We start from the raw sequence: 23,713 nt of genomic DNA on the forward strand, positions 1-23,713 counted from the left end.
ATCATAAGGCATTGGATAAGTGACACTCTGGGTATTATCATTCTAATTACTCAAATTCCTAATGATGTTTATTATTAACCTTTCCATAGGTGTCAGAAGAAAGAGAATGGCAACATAATATAATACACTTTGTAAAAGCCACACACTCACTCACCTGAAACCCCACAATGAGAGTGATCGTACAGATGCCGTTGCTGGAGGGTAGACTTTTTGTAAATAACATGAGGATGGCCATTTTCATAACTAAAATGTTTGGAATCCTCTGTGGTATTCTTTAATGGTTCAATAAAATATTCTTCATCTTCTGTAGCAATAACACCATGCTAAAAGAAGAAGAAACAAAGAATTTACCAAGAAGAATCATTTTAAATATCAATTATCATTACCGAGAATCAAAACCAAGTTGATACCTCGCCAAAAAGAGCTTAAAACATATGTTAATAGAAATTTAGTGGATTATCTATACTCAACAAAACATTATATAAATTTACCTCTACTTTAAAAAGGATGTTTAAATTCTTCTACATGCCATACATGCCTTATACTAAGCATGACACATACATTATTTCTCCCAATCTTCCCCCAGACTCTCTGAGGTAGCAGAGACCTCCATTTGTTCACTAAGACTTTTTTCCTTTCCAAATTGTGCACACAGCTTAACTTCATCCTCTGTGTTTAGGCATAGCTCTGTAATTAAGCTTTGGCCAATAGGAAATGAGCAGAATACTATATACCACTTTTAAGCTCAACCCCTTGAAAACCTCCAGGAAAATTTTCTACTCTCTCAGAAAAACTACCGAGGGGAGGCAGAAGCTGAAAAAGAAGTAATCTGGGACCCTGAGTGACTTTATATTGCTGTCCAGCATAGACACCAACAAAAAGGAGAAATAAATTTCTACTGTGATAAACAATTGACATAAGGTTTATTACTATTACCTTAATTGATAGACATCCTATGTACCTCTATTCTGCAGTTGAAGTAACAGACCCAGAGGTTAAAAACTTCCCCAACATTATGTAGAGATAAATGAAAGAGCTGCAATTCACACAAAGCTCTGCTCTTATTCATATGATATATTCTTTACACTTATTTACATAGCCAAGTGTTACTCAGCTCAAACACAATTCCTTTTTAAAGTTTTCTTTAGCCCAAATGGAGGAGCTTCGCCCTCTTCTGATATCCAAAAGAGCTTATTACTGGTACCATTTATTTTTAATTAATTTCGCACTTCTTTGCTACACCTCAAGTCTGGAAGTTATATTTTCATTTGGTTTAACTTTTCAACTGCATGTTTTATCTTCCCAACTATATATTATTAGCTTTTTTAAGGCAAAAGGTTATGTCTCATAAATCTTTGTATCAGTTATAACCATAGAAAGTGTCTCATATGTAGTATGAATACCAAATAAAAGTTGGTTGATTAAAAGAAATAAGACAGTAAAAGTTATCTGCCTTAGAAATAAGAACTTCCATACTGGTCTATTAGTGTTTTCTTAAGTAACACACATGTGAGGACTGCTCTTAATCCAACTAATTTATCCCGTAACACTGGATAAAACACAAACTCTCTGAGTGTATTTCCTCAGCTGGAAAAATGAAAGGGTTGGTGTAAATTAGTGGTTTTAAAACAGCACTCTGGGGAGCCCTAAGGGTTCCAAGGAAGTGCCCTTAGGGGATTGCCCCAGACAACAAAGGGAGACCTATAAGGCTTAGATTCCTGGACTCAACAATCAGCTGTGCTTTTATTAATCTGTATAGTATGTTTCCACATAACATTTCATTTGAGAAAAGGGTTTTCCTGATTTAAAAAGAAAAAAGCTGAAAATCTCTGGCCCGGATAACCTCTAAGGTCCGTTTGAATCTAAATCTCTATGATTCTGTTTAGGGAAATTCATGTTAAGTACCACATGCTTGGAAAGAAAGATAAGGCATAATCAGAGCTGCTCTAACTAATAGATGAAGTTGGCAGGCACTTATGTGAAATGAGCAGCTAAAGAATGCAAAAAACAAACCAAGAAAAAGCATGATTTAGTCACTTTGCATTATTTTCACCATTATCTGCTTTACTTTAAGGATATTAGTCCCTAAACTAAAGGCAAATACTCACAGGAATAACATAATATACCATTATCAAAACCTAATACCTGAGCATGAATTACCCTATCAGGAAGATTAACAATATGATAGCAAACTGAGCATGGTCCTGCAGAAAAGAGGGCATGCATAAGAAGTTTTGATAAGAGGGAACTGGAAGAAGTGGGGTCAGGAGTACTGCCCAGAAAGGGTAGAGGACTAAAGTCATATCAAGCTGAACTGTGGGCAGAAGGATGTTGAAAGGTCCCAGACAAGAAGTTCAGGTTGCTGGGAAAAACAGAGTCAGTAGCCTGGTAAATAAACAAAAATCTCTAATTCCAAGTATGGAAGGACTCGGGGGAAAAAAAAAATCCAGAGACTTTATGTGTTCGGTACTCTGTAAGATGTTTATACACAGTATCTCATTTAATCTTAATAGCTCTCTGAAGTAACTACTACTATCAGCTCCACTTTGCAGATGAGAAACACAGACTGAGCCAAGTTAAGTAACCAACTCGTTCCATCGATTTTGGAGCTTGGGTTATTAGCACTATATTTTAATCCCCTTACCTTTTGAGGGTTGTTTCTGACTTATTCTTTCACCAAGAATGTTCTGAGTGCCTATCACACAGCAAGTACTGTTCTAGGTGATAGAGATACAGTAGTGAGAAAACCAAACTTCTAGCTCTATGATGGAGCTTATATTCTAGTGGAAGGAGCTAGATAAAAGAGACTCATTCATTAGATAAATGATAACCAGGTAGTGTCCAATGTTAAGGGGAAAAAAAAGGCAATGCAAGAGGACAGAGAACAATCAGAAGTGAGAGAATTATATAAACTGCTAAGGATGGTCAGGGACATCCTCTCTAGCAAAGTGGTATTTGTACAGAAACCTGAACAAAGTGAAGGAGTAAGTCAAACAGATTATCTTGGAAAAGAGCAGATTAGATAGTGGGAATGGCAACAAAGGCATGGGGGTATGAGCACACACACAGTATTTGAGAAACAGCAGGGAGCTTCTGGAGCTAGAGGGAAGAAAGGGGAAAATGACTACGAAATTGTTAGAAAGGTGCTAGAGGCCAGTTAAGTCAATGTCCTAGAAATGTGCACATGCTAGCAAGAGCCCTGATCTCACTTCCTTCAGCATCCCCACACATCTCTACATGGTCTGCCTCAGGCCATCAGAATGAACATCATCACACTCCCTCTCCCTGACATGCCATTCCCTACAAGAAGCCTAAGATCCCATCCCCCGGATTCTATTCCCCATATGGTTGTACATATCATGTTTTCTTATCCCATCTCCTACTTCTCCCCTCTTGCCATTTAAAACACTTCCATTGTCCCTTCTCAAACTCATGCTCAGCCTCATTTGCGAATGTTCACTTCCTCTTACTCAAATACCTGAGTCTCTCTAAATGACACTCTTTCTTCCATGCAACCCTCTGGAATCGTGGATCCTCTGCTTTCTCTCTGATATGCCTCCTATTGGACCAGGAGGTAGGGTAAATGTCCTTGTGATTCACTGCCATTTCTGAACAACTCTCACTCACTCCCTCCTCTAAAACAAAACAAAACACAAAAGCTCTGCCATTATGCCGTCACTGGCTCCCTTTGCTATTGCAGTTACCTACTGATCCACAGGCACTTTCCTTATTCTTTGAAGACTTTACCTTCTGGATCACTGTCACCCTCTGCAATACTGTTTCTGAAATAATTGTTGATTTCAATATCTTAAGTCACCGGTTCTTAAAATCTGTGTGTGCCTTGGATCCCTTTAGAAATCTAGTGGAGATGGGACGCTTGGGTTGCTCAGTGGTTGAGCATCTGCCTTTGACACAGGGCGTGATCCCGGAGTCCAGGATCGAGTCCCATGTCAGGTTCCCTACATGGAGCCTGCTTCTCCCTCTGTCTATGTCTCTGCCTCAATCCCTCTCTCTCTCTCTCTCTCTCTCTCATGAATAAATAAATAAATCTTTAAAAATATATATATTTTAAAAAAGAAATCTAGTGGGGATGAAACCAGGGGATTACTTCTCAGAATAATTATTTTAAGTACAGAAAAATATATAGGATTATAAAGAAAACCAGTTGTAGTGAAATGCCATTATCGAAGTATTTTTTAAATGTAATATAAGGAATGCAGATAGATGGCTTTTTCTAATATTTTAAATGAGAAGATCGGCTGTGGATCTAATAATTATCACAATTTCATAATAGTGATTAACATAAATAATATTTTGAAGAACATGCAGGACTGTAACAAAATACAAAAATATCTATAATTTCTATTGAGGTCAGTTATTACTGTATTGGTTTGTCTATATTCATAATTGAAGGAAATATTAAATTTCGGTTAAGAATTAGTAAATATTGGGAAGCCTGGGTGGCTCAGCAGGCTGGACATCTCCTTCAGCTCAGGTCATGATCACAGGGTCCTAGGATCAGGCCCTGCTCCTTCTCCCTTAGCCCCTCCCCCTGCTATGGTGCTCTCACTTTTTTTCTCCCTTTCTGTCTCAAATAAATGAAATATTAAAAAAAAAAAAAAGGAAGTAATTAGTAAAGATAAAGATGTCATTTTCCCCCTTCCAGTTGACAAACCCTCTGAATTCCATTCATGGACTGTTGATGTAGTACTAGTTAAGGCTAAGGACTACTGACATACATGGGTTCTTCAGCCCCTGCCCTCTCAATCCTTGGACCTGCTCTCCATCAAGTATCTCATCGTTCACTTTATCTTAGGCATTCATACCCATGGTCAAACCCTAGAGTTCAGTATTTTCAATACTTACAACCCTGCCAAAATCTCAATTTCAAGTATCCCAACCTTTTATTCTTCCAGGACGGTTCCTCTAGTATCCCAGCTCCAGGAATAGTTCTTTTATACCCACCAAGACCCAGTGATTCTACTACCTCTTCATTATCCTCTACCCACTTCACGGCCTTACTCTTACTTCCCTCCTAATCCATCTTCAGTTCCACCTTCAATTCCCTTGCCCTTTTCTCCCTTCACAGAATTTATTTGGCTAAACCAAAACTCTGATCAAGTCAGTTTTGCTCCTCTGAGCTTGCAACCTTGCAGCTTCATTTAGCCAGAGAAAAATACATTGCGATGCTGACTAGTCTCACTTTAAACGTATGACGACCATGATCTCAACAGTGCCCTGAATGCTTCACAGCAATTACACTATGTTTCTCTAATACTTTCAGTATCCTGCTCTTTTGCATAAATATTCCATTCTTTCTCGTCTCCTCTTAATCCCTTAATAAATCAGTTTGCCATCTTCCATTCCAATAAACATCGTACAACCTCCTGCAAACTCCTACAACACAAATATCTGCCTACCTGCATCTCATGTCCATATAATCTATTTTACTTCCTTCTTCTTATGGATGAACTGGAGAAATTTTCCTTCTCTCTATATGATCATTCCCATCTTTATCAAACAAAACAAAACCTCCTCTGACCCCACTCTGCCTGTAGCAACTGACCATTTACTTTTTCAAAAGTCTTTAAAATAATTAACTACATACTCTTTTCTCCCATTCCTTTTCAAACCCACTTCAATCAGGTTTTTGCTATTTTCTATATTCCACCATGACTTCAGCAGTGCTTTTGTCAAGGTCACCAAACAACCTCCTCATTGATAAATCCAATGGTCAGTTCTCAGTGCTCTTTTTTTTTTTTTTTATTCAGCAGCATTTTTCTCTTGAAATAAATACTTCCTCCTCTTAGCTTCTAGGATCTTCGCCTGGTTTTCCTTCAACTTTCTTTCCCTACTATTCTTTGCTGTCTCCTCCACATCTTTCTGACTTCCCTAACCTCCTGGAGTGCCCAAAGGCTCAGTTCCTTAAATCTCTCTCTCTCTCTTTTTTAAAACCTCTTCTTTACCCTATCTCTATTCCCCCACACTGAGCAATTCCATATAATCTCCTGGCTTTAAATGTCATCTATATATTGATGACTTCCAAATTTATAATTCCTTAATTCATCTCTCTCTCCTGAATTTCAGGCTTGCATACCCAGTATCTTATACAACAGTCAAATTTAATATGCCCAACTGAACCTAAGATACATACCTCCCACAAATGGTCCTCCTCCAGCTTTCCATCTCAGTTAATACCTGAATCTTTTTCATCTCAACTCATGGCTGCTTTCTTCTAGTTGCTCAGGCCTCAAGCTTGGAGTCATCATTTATTTAATCCTGCATCCTCTAAAATCTACCATCCAGCCCCCAGTTCTCTAACCTCATCTTCGATCACACTTCCTCTCTTTCACTGAGTTCCAGCCAGGGCAGTCTTTTTGCTGTCCCCCAAACACTCTTAGATCACATCTTTATGGGATGCCTGGGTGGGTGGCTCAGTGGTTGAGCATCTGCCTTTGATCCTGTGGTCCTAGGATCGAGTCCCACACATCGAGTCCCACATTGGGCTCCCTGCATGGATCCTGCTTCTCCTCTGCCTGCGTCTCTGCCTCTCTCTGTGTGTCTGTCATGAATAAATAAATAAAATCTTTAAAAAAAAAAGATCACATCTTTATACTTGAAGATTTCCACGTGGAAATCCTATCCTTCAGATGCAAGCTTCCCTTCCTCATTTTCCTTATGTCTTTACTCAATATTTTTTCACCTTAGAACTTATAATTATCCAACATACTGTGATATTTATTTATCTTTTTTTTTTTTTAATGTGAGGCCAAGACAGTCCTGAGGGCAAGGCTCCCATCTCAAGAACCTCTCCCATAGCAGGGGGAAGCAGACCTCTATGCTCTAGGCTGGGCTGAGGAGAGGTGGGGCACGCTGAGCCCACACCCCAGGAAACCAAGCCAGTGATTTTTATTTATTTATTTGTGTATCCCCTCCGTGAGAATGAAAGCTTTATGATGACAGGGATTTCACTTTTGTTCACTATTGTACTCCTAGCACCTATATCGGTGCCTATTCTATATATAATAGGTACTTATAAGTATTTGGTGACTGGATGAATGAATAAGGGAAAATGTAAAAGGCAACTGTGGAAATAACTGTGGAGGGATCCCTGGGTGGCGCAGCGGTTTGGCGCCTGCCTTTGGCCCAGGGCGCGATCCTGGAGACCCGGGATCGAAACCCACGTCGGGCTCCCGGTGCATGGAGCCTGCTTCTCCCTCTGCCTGTGTCTCTGCCTCTCTCTCTCTCTCTCTGACTATCATAAATAAATAAAAAATTAAAAAAAAAAAAGGAAATAACTGTGGACATAAGAAATAAGAACAAAATGTAAAGAAAGGAACAATCAAAAAGGAAAATCTCTTGAAAATTAGAAGTATGACTAATTTTTAAACCAAGAAGGAAAATAAAGCAAAATTGGAGAAATCTCATAGAACTTAGAACAAAAAAAGGAAAAAAGAAAGAAAAGAGAAGAATCAATTACAAAAAGGCAGAGACTGGGGAACAAGAAGAGAAAATTATTAAGGAATTTTTTTTTTTATTTCTCTAAGCTGAAGGAGTGTCTTTAAATTGAAAGCATCCATTTAAAACCAAGTAAGGATAAGGAAAGAAGATCTACAGCTTATCACATTATTATAAAATTCTTAAAATAGGAAGGATAAAGAGAAGATCATATCATTTTCACTGAGGAAAAATCTTAGGAAAGAAAAAGAACAAGAAGCACACTTCTATCTGCTACCCAAAATGAATGAATCAATGCTAATTTTTTTAAAGATCTTTAAATCTTTCCCTAAGATATAAAATCATACTCATGAATTTGATACCCTGTATCTCCCTTTCCCAATTCCACCAACCATGGTTCTGAAGAAAAATGATTTTTGAAACCAAATGCCACATCCAGCTAAATTATTAACCAAACATGAGGGCAACATAAAGTACTTCAAATAGGTAAGGACTCAGAAATTTTACTTCTCAGACATATTTTCTGAGGTAATTACTTGAAGATGCTCTCCAATAAAAATAGGATGTAAACTCAGAAAGAAGATATAGAACTAGTTTGGAAAAAAGAATCCTTAGATAAGAGATTTACAATTGCTCAAGAAATTAACCAGTAGATTCTAAGAAAAAATAAGCTTCCAAAGAAGAATGGAATATATTCCAAGCAATAGATATAAAACAAAAGAAATGGTTAATACTGATCATTTGTTTTTTTAAAAAATTCATTTTTTCTCACAATAAGACAAAATAACAATAGTTAGAAACTCCAAAAATACAAAACCTGGATAAGAAAGCCATGGTCCAAATAGAAACCAAACTAAAATGTGACATTATTTTCAACAACTAACTTCGACACTAATGTTAGGAAGTCTTTTCCTTTGAATGGGGCAAGGAGGGATCCCTGGGTGGCGCAGCGGTTTAGCGCGCCTGCCTTTGGCCCAGGGCACAATCCTGGAGACCCGGGATCGAATCCCACGTCGGGCTCCCGGTGCATGGAGCCTGTTTCTCCCTCTGCCTATGTCTCTGCCTCTCTCTCTCTCTCTGTCTGTGACTATCATAAAATAAAAATAAAAAAAAATGAATGGGGCAAGGATTGTAGTATTGAAATAGGTGAGAAAATATGATTAGAAAACACTAATTATCTCTACATTGAAATTATTTTTATATAAAACAATTAAAAAGAGAATTGATTAAAAGGGCCTTTGAGGGGCACCTGGCTGGCCCAATTGGTAGAGCATATGACTCGATCTCAGGTCGAGAGTTCAAGCCCCACATTGGGTGTGAAGCCTACTTAAAAACTATCTGGGGGGTGGGGAGGTGAAAAGTGAGTTTTTTTTTTTTTTTTCAAAAAAACATGTTTACATATTACATTTGATTAAAATGAAACATATAACAAAATAAGAATGAAGGCAGGAGTTACTAAGTCTGGTGGGCAAAAGTGTGATGTGAGGAACAGAATTTACAGTCTCCTAGTATCTGCTCACAAATTCCTTATTAGTTGCCAAGGAGAAAACAGTAACTTTGGTGGACAAATCTGGCGGACCACATCTTAAGTAATCAAAGTTAGTCAACATGGACCATGCAGTTTCAATAGGAAGCAAAGTAAAACAGAAAGGTATTAACAAATAGAGGGAAAGAGAGCAAGAAACAGAGTCTTAATAAAGGATGAAGAATAGATGGGTGACACTCTGCTATCCCCTTACAAGAGTCTCCATTTTCAACCTTATCCTCTTTAGACTCATCAAACATCTTTCACAATTTCATGGTCACTTGATGACTCTCAAATTACCTGCTTCCAGAACTAAATTCTTTTCTAAATTTCAGAGCTATATTTCCCAAATGTCACCTAAACATATGTAACCGGGCAGCCCCGGTGGTGCAGCGGTTTGGTGCCGCTTGCAGCCTGGGGTGTGATCCTGGGGACCGAATCGAGTCCTACATCGGGCTCCCTGCATGGAGCCTGCTTCTCCCTCTGCCTGTGTCTCTGCCTCTTTCTCTCTGTGTCTATGAATAAATAAATAAAATCTTTAAAAAAATAAATAAATAAACATATGTAACCTTATTTCTTTAGATTCCTCACATTTACTATATCATATTTGTCTCCAAACCAGCATTCCAGTGGCATCCCCTTTCTTACCTAGTCAAATCCATATACCTGTCATTCAAAAGAGAAACCTCAGCCATCTTCAATTACTTCCTCTCCATGTACCCACACCCAGTTCAATTCTATCTCAATTTTTAAACATACTATTAAACACCTACTATGTACTATGTGTCTTTTTAGATACCGGGTAAGAAAAAATTAGGAAGACACAAACCCTCTAAATTTTCTCAGCAAAATTGTGGTTTAAATTCATTCTTTGCCGCACATTGCCAGTGCCACAGAACTTGCACAGGCCTTCATTATCTCTTACATGTCCTAACTCACCTTCAAATCCCCATCACTCTCTGCCCTCATGTCTCACAACAGAATTAATTCGGGTTTTTTTTTTTCCTTTTTTCCCCCTCATCTCATGGTTCATTTCACCATGCTGTTAAAACTATCAATGGTATAATTAGTGTTAATGCCAAATGTAGACAGCAGTGCTGATGACTAGGAATAGTATTTTTCTATCATATTTAATAGCAAGTGTCATTTTAACATATGAGAAGATTCAAAACAGATTTATCTTGGATAATTAATTCTTATTCAAAAAAATCTGTTTTATATATAAAGCCTAACAAAGAAACTAGCAATAAATGTACTCAATTTATTCTACAAATAATATAGGGTCATGAAAATTGTTCTTTACAAAGTCAATGCAAACATTACCAAAGGACCATCAACAACAAAGGCTGCAAGAATAACAAAAAAATTTAGACTGTTAGCTTCCTTAACCCACCTCTCTATTATTAATGTTAGGAAAGACATTTACATTATGAACTTAATTCCCCATCAGAAACTAAAAATTATAACATCTACTTACCAACCCAATACAGTTGCTTAAAGCCACTTTAGTTGTACTACGTTGATCTTGCAAGTATCCTGTGTAATGACAGTTGTCTAAAAAATCATGTTTCCACTGGGGTCCATCTTTCCCCCAGTATTCTACTGTAAAATGTTTGGACACAAAATCTGTGTTGAGAGTCAAGTTTAGGTGAAAGTGCTTGCCATAGGCTGAAAGTTTAAAAAATAACTTAGATACTGCCTGCTGTGGATCGATAGGGTCCATACTCCGTCTTCTCCTGGAGTGTTTATCATTTTTCACAGTAAAGCTGAGAAAAGCTCCATTTTGATCAACCCTTATTGGAATAGTTAGCTGGTAGTGTTCTAGATAAGTCAGGAATTCCTCTTTGTAATCACAAGGCAGAGAATCCAGAAAAAACACATGGAAGAAAAGAAAATTTAACAGAACAAAGAAGTAGCAGCATAAACAACAATAACTATATCAGCATCATTATATGTGAGGTATGAAAAAAAAGAAGTTTAAAATCTAATGAATTAAATTCCAATTATTCCTCAAAATTGCATTTAAATTTAAAATTAGTTTGAAAACTATTTTTCTTTTTTTATATTTATTTCTTAATTGAGTCTAAAAGCTAAGTTCTTATAGGAATTATGAATATTTTATATTGAAATAAAAAGTGAAAATTACACATATTTAAAATAATAGAATTTACCTCAGATAAAATATGTTTGAGAAAGTTAGCCAAAAGAGTTAATGTCAAATTTCTACAGCCTTGTAGAAATTTTTTTAAATCATCAGTTGGAATGGAAAATGCAGGAGCCAGTTTGGAAAACAGTCTGGCAGTTGCTCAGAAGGTTGAACAAAGAACTACCATCTGACCCAGCAATTCCACTCCTAGGTATTTACCTGACAGAAATGAAAACACATATCCACACAAAAACTTGCACATGACCGTTCATAGCAGCATTATTCATAGTAGCCAAAATGGAGAAATAACCTGAATGTTCATCAGCTGATGAATGAATAAACATAATGTGGTATATTCACACAATGGAGTTTTATTCCATACAATACTGACACTGGTATGACATGAATGAAACTTCATAATAACTGCCTTCATTATTAAAGTTCACTACCTAATACTCTAAAAGCATTATACTAAGTGAAAGGAATCAGTCCCCAAAGACCACATATTATATGATTCCTTTTGTAGGAAATAATCCAGAATAGGAAAATCTCTAGAGACAGAAGTAAATTAGTTGCTTAGGGCTGGGGTGGAGAGTGGTTTGAAGAGAATTTGGGAGTGACTTTTAATGGGCACAGGATTTCTTTTGGGGTGTTGAAATGTTCTAAAATTGTGGCGATGGTTGCATAACTCTGTGAATATACTATAAACCACTGAATTGTGCACTTTAAATAGGTAAATTATATTGTATGTTTATTGTATCTCAATAAAGCTGTTAGAAAAACATTAGACTAAAAAAAAAGAAAAACATTAGACTGACAAAAATTTAGACGATTATTACACATATTTTCCTCATTTAGGTATACTTAATATTTCCAATCTACCTTCTTAACCGCATCTTCCTTTAGCGAGGTTTACCACTAAGGGAAACCAAATGTCTGTCTATTGCCTCACTGTCTATACATGGAATTCACCCACAAATATAAACTCCCATAAGAGTACAACCAAATAGAAATAAATTCAAAGACAGTGAAATAAATACTAAATAAGAGTACATACTAAATGCTATGGCTTTATTAATATACTTTGAGAGCCACACTACATACATATCGACTTCTAGACATATATATCAATGTATAAAAACCCTAAAAATCTGGTTCATCCACACCAAAAAATTATTGGTTACTATACATTCATGGGAGGGGAGTCAAAAAGTTATTTTAATAAATCTATAAGGATTAGACATGTCCATGGAAAACAAAATGTCATTTACTCCAGGGCCCTCTGTTAAGACCTTTTTATGATATAATGTTCAATTTTATGGATTCAGATTAGGGAACTCATGGATGAGAGTTTGAAAAGTCCAATTTTCTACCACTCTTACTCTTTTACTCAGATTCTAGTTTTTATATCAGAATTCTTAAGTTTAGAAAGCATTTTTTCACTAAGGATCCATATTAGAAGGATCTTGTACCAGAATATGTCTAGCTTCTTCTTGCTCTTTTATAGCATAAACCTTTGGGTTCCTTTTGAACATGACCTTGCCTGTAACCCTTAGCAACAGATGAGCTTATTAAAGTTTAAGATTCAAAAGACGAGGCCTGGGTATATCAACTTCTAAGAAAGACCAGTCACCTTTAAAATATACTATATGTTAAATAATAGTATAACAAGATAGACTACTTAGAGCACTTAGGATTTATGAAACTAGCACTGAATGATGTAGCAGGTCTCCATTCCTATCACTACATATCCCATAGAAAATGTTCACCCGACTTAAATAGTCAGAATCTTTTCCTGTCAAATTAATAGCAATATTTTTTGTCACTTTCAAAAGCAGGACTCCTACCTTGAGAACTGTATGAAAGCCTGTGGTCACTATGAAATTCCGATGAAGCCATGATGAGGCTCAAAATCCAGGTCAACGTCTTCCACAAAATTTCCATAATTTAGAAAACTGGATGATTTTTTTGGAGGGCTACCTATGTGCTAGAGAGTCAATACCATACCAAAATCGAAGCATAACAATTTTATGTCTTTAAAATTTCTTGCAAATTAATTATTAGATGTTCCACTGTTTAACAGGTACTTTTGTCCAACATCTCGTACTTTCTTCTATATCTGGATTCATTTTCTCAATCCAAAAGGAAATAAAGAATGATGGTAAAATTTTCATTAGCAAAACATTTGGCTGGTTAGTTACTAAAGTATGGCCATTTTTTAACCTAGAAAAACAAAACAAAAAAATTATGTTAAATGAAAATATCTTGTAGGTACAGAATTGTATTGCTGAATGTTTGCCAAAAGACAAAGACTACAAAGTAATTTAATATAAATCAGACTGTTGTTTTTCTTTATAATCTAAATAAACATTCACAAGACTAAACAATTAGAAGCCTAAATGGTAAGTAGGATAATGCCAGTGCTATTTAATAATCAAAGTAGCAATATGAAGTGGAATCATAAAAAAATTTTTTTTTTAACTTTGAAGAAAACAATGTATGGGTATGGTGACTAACCTCCTTTCAATAAAATAAAAGGTAGAGGGACTTCACAATCAAAATTCATTTTATGTAAGGGATAAACAGCATATGATCCCATTCCTTAACATGCTTTTTAGAACAGTCATATTCAAGATTAATTTGTTTCTTTATGAGGCACTTATCATTTTTTCTTAGAGTAGATCTACAAATATACAGTGACATTTAGCAGTTGTCTGTGAACACTCAGACACCAGCACAAACAAAACTTGTAAAAATTTGAACCATATTTACTGTAGCCCCTTGATTTTATCTCTGAGTCTTACATGACTTAAAAAGCAACACATATGAGACAACTTCAACTATTTAGAATGTAACTGAATAGAAAAGAAATTCATTTTTCTGAAAAGAAAAGCATTTTTAAAATTCATTTCAGGTATCACGAGAGATTTCCTGTCCTATCTCATGTGATTTCCTCTCGAGTCACAACCTCACACATAGTCCATGAATTTACATTTCATACAGAATGCTAGGGTATGTGACTACCCGGTTTCCCAGCACACGGTACACTTTAGAAGAAGAAAATAGCAAAGGTACCAAGAAACTACATCACTACCAGGACAAAAGTGAAAAAAAGGAAAGAAAAACTAAAAATTAGTTGTAGAACCCCAAAGTAACACAGTTTGGGGTAGAGGCAAATGGTCCTTAAGTAGTTTCGGACAATGTCTACTGTGTATGTGACTGTGTTACAGCTCAATATCTGATATTCAAAATACTGCCTGAGTCAGGAATAAAAGATTAAGTCACTTTTAATAAGATAACTTACTACTAATACAGAGAAATACACAATAAGCACTAGAAAGATTTTCATTCCACATTCCTAATGTATGGGATTATATGATAAATATTTACATATTTGTTGGTCAAAAAAATGAGTAAATGAGTAAATAAATAGCGACTAAAAGAAAATCATTTTAGGCATATAAAAGGATATTTGCAGTTAATTGGAAAATTAATTTATGTGGAATACTTCATTCTTTATGATGCTAGAAATATTGGTTAGTGCAACATATAAAACAACCACCATCATTTAAAACTCCTTCCATCCAGGGCACCTGGGTGGCTCAGTGGTTGAGCGTCTGCCTTTGGCTCAGATTATGATTCTGGCGTCCTGGGATCGAGTCCCACACTGGGCTCCCCACAGGGAGTCTGCTTCTCCCTCTGCCTATGTGTCTGCTTCTCTGTGTCTTTCATAAATAGATAAATAAAATCTTAAAAAAAAAACCCTCCTTCCATCCAAAAACTAATTCATTAATCAACAAATATGCCTTACTATGTTCTTAAAATGATGTTATAACAATATGAGGATACAGAAAATATTAACACAATCCTTGCCCTTTGGGAGTTCACGATCTAAGCAACAAAGAAAAAAATTCAAGGCAGACTGACATTTGACATAATAACGTTACGAAAGGCATTGAGGAGATCAGATGAGGGAAAGGATTTCTGAGTCAGAGAAGAATAAGTCAAGAAAAGCTAATTTAAAAAGTGGCAGTTGAGATAGGCCCTGGAAGATGAATACAATTTCACAAGTCAAATTGATGGGGGTAATCTTAGTAAATTAAATAAATAGATACTACAAAGTCTAAATGGCAAGAAAAAAAAAAGGAAAGTCATTTTAAGGGGTGCTAATTAACTGGTTAATTGTCTGCCTTTGGCTCAGATTGTGATCCCAGGGTCCCTGGTGCAAGCCCTGCATCAGGCTCTTTGTTCAGTGGGGAGTTTGCTTCTCTCTCTCACTCCTGCACTCTCAATAAATAAATAAATAAATACATACATAAATAAAATCTTTGGGCACCCTGGGTGGCTCAGCGGTCAGTGGTTTAGCACCGCCTTCAGCCCAGGGTGTGGTCCTGGAGACCAGGGATCCAGTCCCACGTCAGGCTCCCTGCATGGAGCCTGCTTCTCCCTCTGCCTGTGTCTGTGCCTCTCTCTCTCTCTATCTCAATCTCTCTCTCTCTGTGTCTCTCGTGATAAAATCTTTTCTAAAAAAATCATTTTAGTAATAATAGTAAGTTTGAGTCCTATGGAGAAGACTCACGGGTCATATCTAGAAAGGTAGTTTACGGTGAGACCAAAAATGAAGAGAACTTTAAATATATGTTACTTCTTTTAGTATTCATAACAAAGTAGGTATCATTGCCCCTCTACAAGACCGCCTCTAACATGGCCCCAATGAGCCTCCTCCTAATAGCCACACCTTTGTGTAATCCCCTTCCCTTGAGTAACTGGAGAAATGTTACCAAAAAAAAAAAAAAAAAAAAATGTTGAGAAAAATGTTACCTGGATGATTTGATTATAAAAGATTCTGGCTTTTATCTTACTAGTAGACTCTCTCCCTTGTTAGCTTTGATGAAGCAAGCTGTCATACGGAAGGGCTCACATGGCAAGCAACTGAGAGCAGCCTCCAGACAACCACTAGCAAGGAACTAAGGCCCTTAATGGCCTGTGAGAAACCGGTCCCTGCCCACTAATACATGAAGGAAGCAAATCCCTCTCCAGTTGAGCATTCTTTGGTGACCTGAGTCCTTGCCAGCATCTTGGTTGCAGCCTCATGAAAGATCCTGAAGCACAGGACAAAGCCAAGCCATGCCCAGTTTCCTGAATCACACAACTTTGATGTAATAAATGTGAGTTGTTTTAAGCCACTACGTCCATGATGATTTTTTTTTTTTGCAAGAATTGATAACAATACAGCTCCCAATTTATAGATAAGGAAGTTGAATTTCGTGGCCAGAGAGCTGGAAAATAGCCGAGCCAAGAGTCCAGAGGGCTACCTGGGTCTAAAGTCTAAATTCTTTCTACCATATCATACTTCCAATTTAAGGTACTCTAACTTAAATATTTAATAGCAGTCCCATATAACTACTGTCAAATAATACATCCATAATAAAGGGTATAAAATAATTAATGTGGGGTGCCTGGGTGGCTCAGTGGTTGAGCATCTGCCTTTGACTCAAGTCGTAATCCCCGGATCCGGAATCGAGTCCCACATAGGGCTCCCTTTAGGGAGCCTGCTTCTCCCTCTGCCTTTGTCTTTGCCTCTCTCTGTGTTTCTCAGGAATAAATAAGTAAAATATTTTTTAAAAATAAAATTAAAAAAATAATTAATGTGCATAGTTTAAGCAACTTTATATGGAGTAATTGTTTCATCTCAAAACTATTTCTGCAATGATTTAGGAAGAAGTTGCTTACTCAGGCAAAAATCTATAAAGAGATGAAGTCACACCATTAGTCAATAACAGTGAAAAGAATCCAGTTATCTTGATTCCTAGCCTACTTAGTCTCCACACTTACACAGTCTTCCCCATCCTCCCATGAGATATTAAGGTGAAACTGTCACTTCATAAACAAGATTCACTCTTCAGACACTTGACTGTTTTGCAATATAATGTCTGACATTAAATGGTCCTTCATATACCTTAATCCTCCTCTAAAGAAGAACAGATAATGAACACATTTGAGTTCATTTTCTATTAGTGGTGATAGATTTGCATGAAACCTTCATCCTTTTTTCCTATTTTCCTGGGCTCTCAAACTAATGACAAACTTAAAGGTGTCTGGGTTTAGGGAACAAGTATTTTCCCCTTAAGAAATTTCCTGCTTCAGTTTTGTAACCTCCACTCTTACAATTATTACCACTGTCCAGTAAACGCCCAAGTTAAGTAAGCCAGTAGCATTGAGAGAAAAAGTAATATGTAACTACTTGGCTAGAAGTAGACTAACATTTGATTTAAGGACTTGTAGTAAAAAGTGCATTGGTGCATAATAGAAAGAGCAGGAGCTTTAAAGTTAAACCAAAGCTACAGTCTTGTTTCCACCACTCGCTACAGTATCTGGCACATGGGCACTCAATAAATTTGAGTTTCTCTTTTCTCACACCCTTCCTCACTCCCTACTTTTTTCTCAATCCTCTGGTGTCAGAGAAGGAACTTAAATAGTAAGCAAATGAGTTGGCTCAGCTCAACTAAAACCAACAACAACTAATATATCAACCTCTCTTAGTTACCTATACAATAAAAGTAGTTTTTTGCTATTTACAATGGTTAATCTACTTTCAGACACCTGCTGGAGAGGTTAATCTGGATACTATAAACAAATGTGCATGAACACTGACTTTTTCAAATGTAGTTTCCATAATTCAAACTAACATTAAAATATTACATAATTGTCCATAAATCATAATGTATTAAGTCTTAACATTGCATAGGCGAAGTATTATTATGTTGTGGAAAGGACAAAGGCTTTGAGTTCTGGCTTGACTCCAAGTTACTTAACCTCTCTGGAGGTGTTTTCTCATCAATAAAACTAGAATAATAGTATCTACCTTACAAAGACTTGTCGAGAGATTAAATTAGATTACAGATCATGTAAAGTGTCAGCACACTTCACTTTAATGACTAAAGAAATATTGGCCCCTTCTCCTCTTTATCTTACTCATCACTTTTCAAAGGCCCTCCTTCAAAAATAGTTCCATGTTCCTCCTTCCCCCGCAAATGTGTAATAGTTAAATACAATGATAGGAATCAATCAGTAACATTGTATTGTCTTTTAGAGCAAATAATAAAGAATTTAGGTCATGATAACTGGGCTAACAAATATTCTAAATTTGAAAACTTCCATTTTACTTTGATTTCACATATGCTTTTTTTCCTAATACACATGTACCGGCCAGTAAAGTTAAGGGATCATTTACCTGCTTCCTTGGATCAAAGCTACCCTAGTCAAGTGGAAATAAGATCAGACAACTTGCTCCACAGTTACTGCCTCAGTAGTCTCCCTAGTTGAAGGGTACTTACTTTTCTTTTTCCTTTATCATCTTTACTTCCTACTCAAGTGATCTGGTTGTAGCCAAAGTAATAATTTCCTCTCATGAACTCTTATTAGAGAGCTAAAGAACATGTATAATATCCTACTCAACTTCTTTCATTCATCTTAACTCAGGTTGGTTATTTTAAGGCTGATGTGGTCTTCACAGAGGAAGAAACAATACTATGCTCTCTTCACATATTTAACTTTTATATGTGAAAATTAACTTCAAATTTCATTTGCCATTTACTCTCTCGACTAACATTTAGCAGCATCACCTACTATGTGCCAAGGACACACTATTAAGCTATAAGTACAAAGGTTTCCAGATCATTTATAAACTTTGTGAGATCAGTTTCCAAAGGTGTATTTAAACACACTCAAAACTTACCTATCAAGAAGAGCAAATAAGCCAAAAGCAAAAAATGTAAAAAACACCATTCTACAAAAATCAAGCCCCAAACTGCATATAGTCCCAAACCGTTTTTTTCCAGATGGCAACTATAATATAATATATAACTTCTTTTTTTTTTTTTTTTTTTTGGTATTATAACTTCTTTCCTGAGAAGCAGAAGCACCTTTTTTCTTCTGAAGCCATTACAAAATGTTGATAATCTCAACTGTCTTTGGGTAGAACCAAGAGAATTTTCCATCTCTTCTGCCATTTCTTCTTCCCTCAAGAAGGTGCTATTAACTTTCTTAAATATGTTAACTCTCTTTATTTTCTCATAAAAGTCACACACGGGGTAGGATTTGGCATAGAGGTCCATCCTAAACCACTAGTAGCTACTAGTGGTTGCTAAGGAAATGAAGAGGAAGTGGTAAGAGTAGACAAGAGTAGAAATTAATCTTACACATATTGGCCTAGACATGAAAAGTATTAAAATATTTCAGGTCTTGAGGTTAGAGGTTTTTCCCCTTGAGCATCACAAAAATATTAGTAACACAAGATAGATTTCATTTGCTGCCATTTGTGGCAGATGAATGAATTTGATTTATTTGAAATCAAGTTATTTGCCTCTATATGCTATTCTACAAAAATCAAAAACACCAATGATCACATTTAAGCACGAAATTAATATAAACCAGAACTGTAGTTACTACTTTGGTGAAACACAGGAAAACAATTATTTCCAAAATTAATTTTCCCAATTTCTTTCAACTACACCAGTTTATGTTACATTTCTTTCCCTGTCGTTAATTTAAAAAACTGTCATTCCTATATTTTGGGCTAATCAACAGAAGTTAAAAAAGGAAAGAAAGAAAAGAAAATTAGTCTAAGAAATTTGAATATAAAAGAATATGTTAAAAATCACACTTCAGTGTCTTTTTTAAAAGTTCCAAGCAATGGTTCAGTTTCCCCTTTCCTCCTCCATTCTGCAACCCCCCTACCCCCCCACCAATCCTACTTCACCCAGACAGAGGGTAACAGTCTGAGCTGCCCTGGTTGAGTTGATCCTAAAGTTAACATTCAGCAGCCCATTTCCAGACAGCAGCGCTAAATCTATTTGGATAAAACGCGTGTGACCCAGACAGTTGGCATTTGGCCCAAACGCGTTGCACCGGCAGCTCAAATAAAAACAAGAGTAAGAAACTCACTCTCTTGTTCCCTCTCAGTGCGCTTTTTCACTCTCTTTGCCTCTAGTACAACAAGGAAAGAAATTACCAAAGACAGGAATTGTAGTACACATTATCAGAAGGCAGCTTTCCAAAACCCCCTCCAGCACTCCAACTGCCCCCCCTCTCAGTCCCTGAACTTTGATCCCATATACCATATATACAGACATACCCAGATATTTAAGGCTCCGGAGGGTTATGAGTCTAGCACGTCGTCCCAAGTGGCCAAAAGTAAATCAAAAACACACGCTTCCATCTCTTTGATTAGCCTATTAAAAGCTTAACATATCCTAGAGCATCGGGGCTATAGCTAGCACATTAATTCTGCCCTCTGAGCCCAGGCATAAAATATGCACTTGTCTGACTACTTCAGACACTGACATGAAACTATAAAATGCAGGTTTTTCTTTAAGAAAACTAGAAATCAGTTTAAAATACACATCGTTATTGCTTTCTCAATTACTATTTGGTGATTAGTTAAAAGACCACAATAATCATAATCAAGTCATATTTCACAAAACATGTCTATTCGTATCATATAAACATGTATTTTTTGCATCATAAAATACTTGCAAGACCCAGATTTCTCCAACCCCCGACTAGTCTGGAGTTAAAAAGATTTCTATCTGTAAAATGAGTTCAGTCAAGCTCACTCATTGCCATTAAAAACACACACACACACACGCACACGCACACACATACACACACAGAGAGAGAAAAAGTTTTCTACGCGTTATTCGGAAGACAAGCAAAGCACAAGTTTTAATTAAAAAAAAAAACGGTTTCATTGAATATTGTTAAGTCTTCCTTACCGTTTTCATCTTCAAATTCTGATAAAAAGTAAGTTTCAAACAATAGAGATTGCACTGGACGACTCACGTACTCTCTCTCCTCTCTCTCTCTCTCTCTTTTTTTTTTTCTGCCCCCCTTTGCAAAGCCACAGCAGTCAGTTACTTATTCTGCAGCCAGAATAAAACCCTATAGTCTGGCTAAACCGGGCTTTAGAGAACGGACTTTCCGATTTGGCAATAAAAGAGATGCCATCAACACATCCAGGCTATCATCCTGAGATGCTGCCTTTGCAAACACCCTTTCTCTCTCTCTCTCTCTCTCTCTCTCTCTCAACACCCCCCTCCAAAAAAAAAAAAAAAAGGAAAGGAAAAAAAGAAAGGAAGGAAGGGAAGGTGGGGGGGGGGAAGAAGGCTTATTGGGGGTGGAAGTGGTGCCCTCTCTTCCTGGACAGCTTAGTGCCTTTGCTATGCAAATAACATGTGAAGAGCATCAAAAGGTATCAAGAGAAAAGAAGACAAGAGGAGCAGGAAGGGCAGCAAAGTTTTGTTGAAGTAGCCCTAGATCTCACTACCGGCCCCCAGCCAACTTGAATTGCAGCAGGAGAAAATTTTGGCAGCTTTTCCTCGGAGGCAGAGCACACTGACGTCAGTGTGCAGATGTGCCGGGCTGCGTCGGGTGCGCATGTGTCCTGGGTCGTCACGTGGAGGGGGAGGGGAGGGAGAGGTACAATCAGGGTAACCGACTCCCAGCCATTCAGAAGGGCTTAGACAATGTCAACTTTTCCACCCTGTGAATGAGAGAAACTCTGGCCCTTCTCAACTCCATCCCCTACCCCACTCCGCCTTTTTTCTTCTTCTTCCTCCTCCTCTTCCTCCTCCTCCTCCTCCTCCTCCTCCTCCTCCGCTTTTTTAGAAATTCTAGCCTTGGTTTGTGATTAGTTGTTTCTTGGGGGGAAAAAAGAAAAAGGAAAAAAGAAAAAGGAAAAAAAAAAAAAAAGGAAGGGGGAGGGAGAGGATGAATGACTTGAGATGAATTCGTGTCACTGTTAAGATGCCCCGGTGTCCTAAGGGTTTTTGTTTTTGAAGTCCACACAACAGAAATATTAAAAGTGGCACATGAAGTGTCTTTGGGGAAACTCAGAGCAAACTGAGGTCGGTGGCGGGTTGCAAGACTCAGTAGCTATATGTGCATAAAACAGCCTGTTTTTCACTGTACCTCAACAACGAAAATTGCCACCAACAGGGAGAGTAGACTAAAAGTAAACTAAGACCAGCACATTTTCCATCTGATTACCGACTTCAGGTTATGTGGGGCTTTAAAAGGAGCGGGGGGGGGGGGGGGGGGGGGAAGGTTGGGGAGGCGGGAGCGGGGGAAGAGAGAAGCTTGCATTATTTCCAGATGAGGGTGAGACTGGATGGTGTGTTAAAATGCAACCGGGGAAAGCTGCAAGTGGAGTGTATTTTTTTTTAAGTCAGTACATTGAATGAAACCTCAATGACTGTCCAAATGAAAATAAATCCAAAGTCAGACATCCCCCCCCCCAAAAAAAGGAGGGAAAAAAACACAACAGGAACCCTGCTGTGATCTCAAGATAAACAAAAACCTCAAAACTGGTTCTTCAGGCTTCCCCATCCCACCCCCCCCCACCCCCCACCCCCCACACCTCCGGACACTCCAGCTGCCAGTCCATACTTTGAAGGATAAAACACCACTACAGCGTAGCACTTTCGCTTTCATTTGCTGGGAGAAAGCCACTGGCATTTAAAGTGTGGGGGAAATGCCCAAATATGTTTTCCATGTCCTAAGCAAGCAAACAAAGTCTGGCACACAAATCGGAAACAGGAAAAAAAAAAAAAAAAAAGTGAAAATAGCCCAGGACAAATGTTGTCTTTCAACGGTGTAATCTGCTGCATCATTTATCTGTCTCTATGGTTGAGTGTAGGGAAGGGAGAGGTTTAAGAGTTTCCGAGGCTGGGCTGGGGGTGCAGGGGGCGGTGGTATTGACGCCTAGAAATTCCAGTCGGTAGTTAACGCCAAGTCAATTTCCGATGGCCAGAACCAGAAAGGGGAATTGGACCGGAGGGAAGGGGGTGGGGAGGAGGACCTTTCTTGAATACCGGCTCTTAAGTTTCAAGCTTCTGCTAACATTATTGCTCATTTGACTTTTTTTTCCCCCCTTCCTACACCGGAGGTAGTAGGTGTAATTCTTCTGGTGAATACATGAATAGTTGGCTAAAAGAAGGCATGAATCAGACTGAGAACGTCCAAAAATACAGTTATTTCCATTCTTTTTCTGACCGTTGAAGGGGAAAGCTTTTGTCCATAGTCCTCATCTTGACCTTAATCAGTAGTATTTGGCTCAACGCCATTTAAAATGTTAGAAATACGTCCTGGGGTTGGCATTGACAGTTTTAAGGAAGAAGGATTCATATGGAGAGAGATAGATGATTAGATGACTGAGAGATAGATGATAGATAAATAGATAAGTTAGATGATAGATAGATAGATAGATAGATAGATAGATAGATAGATTTGCATTAAAATACATGGATGACCAATCTCCTAGCAATAATTGCAAACACAAAAAAATTAGTAAAAAAGTGGGCACAGAGCAAAGCTGTTTTTGTGTGGAAACCACCCTTTAAATAGTTGTGCATTAATTTAAAAAAAAAAAAAATCTGGTGTAAGATAGATACAGCCAGCACAGGAAAATAAAGTTAAGGTGTGAGTAGTATCATCTCTACAAGTTATCTCAAAAGTTTTCACTCTCAACTAAGACAAATTGCCCTAAGAAGTATCCACATTGTAGAGGAAAGGAGCTTATTCAA

General features: G+C 37.4%; 1 protein-coding gene and 1 non-coding gene across 6 annotated transcripts in view; both read right to left on the reverse strand.

Annotated features, from left to right (window-relative positions):
• Window positions 1-23,713, reverse strand: part of ADAMTS6 (ADAM metallopeptidase with thrombospondin type 1 motif 6) — a 295,855-nt gene that overhangs the window by 269,841 nt on the left and 2,301 nt on the right. For 2 of the 5 annotated variants that reach the window (XR_012031294.1, XR_012031295.1), the window contains exons 1-4: window positions 20,906-21,873; window positions 12,977-13,352; window positions 10,461-10,825; window positions 155-323 (exon numbers count right to left, since the gene is read on the reverse strand). Coding sequence is in view for 3 of the 5 variants with exons in the window: in XM_072826630.1 (XP_072682731.1) it covers window positions 155-323; window positions 10,461-10,825; window positions 12,977-13,073 (631 nt within the window). In the remaining 2 variants the exon portion in view is untranslated. Of the gene's footprint in view, window positions 1-154; window positions 324-10,460; window positions 10,826-12,976; window positions 13,353-20,265; window positions 20,583-20,905; window positions 21,874-23,713 lie in introns of those variants that run through there. The other 3 variants (XM_072826630.1, XM_072826632.1, XM_072826631.1) reach the window with 3 other exon arrangements.
• LOC140634552 (small Cajal body-specific RNA 21) lies at window positions 6,760-6,902 on the reverse strand. The gene has a single exon (XR_012031991.1).

The sequence above is a fragment of the Canis lupus genome, chromosome 5, assembly GCF_048164855.1.
Source record: "Canis lupus baileyi chromosome 5, mCanLup2.hap1, whole genome shotgun sequence".
Lineage (NCBI taxonomy): Eukaryota > Metazoa > Chordata > Mammalia > Carnivora > Canidae > Canis > Canis lupus.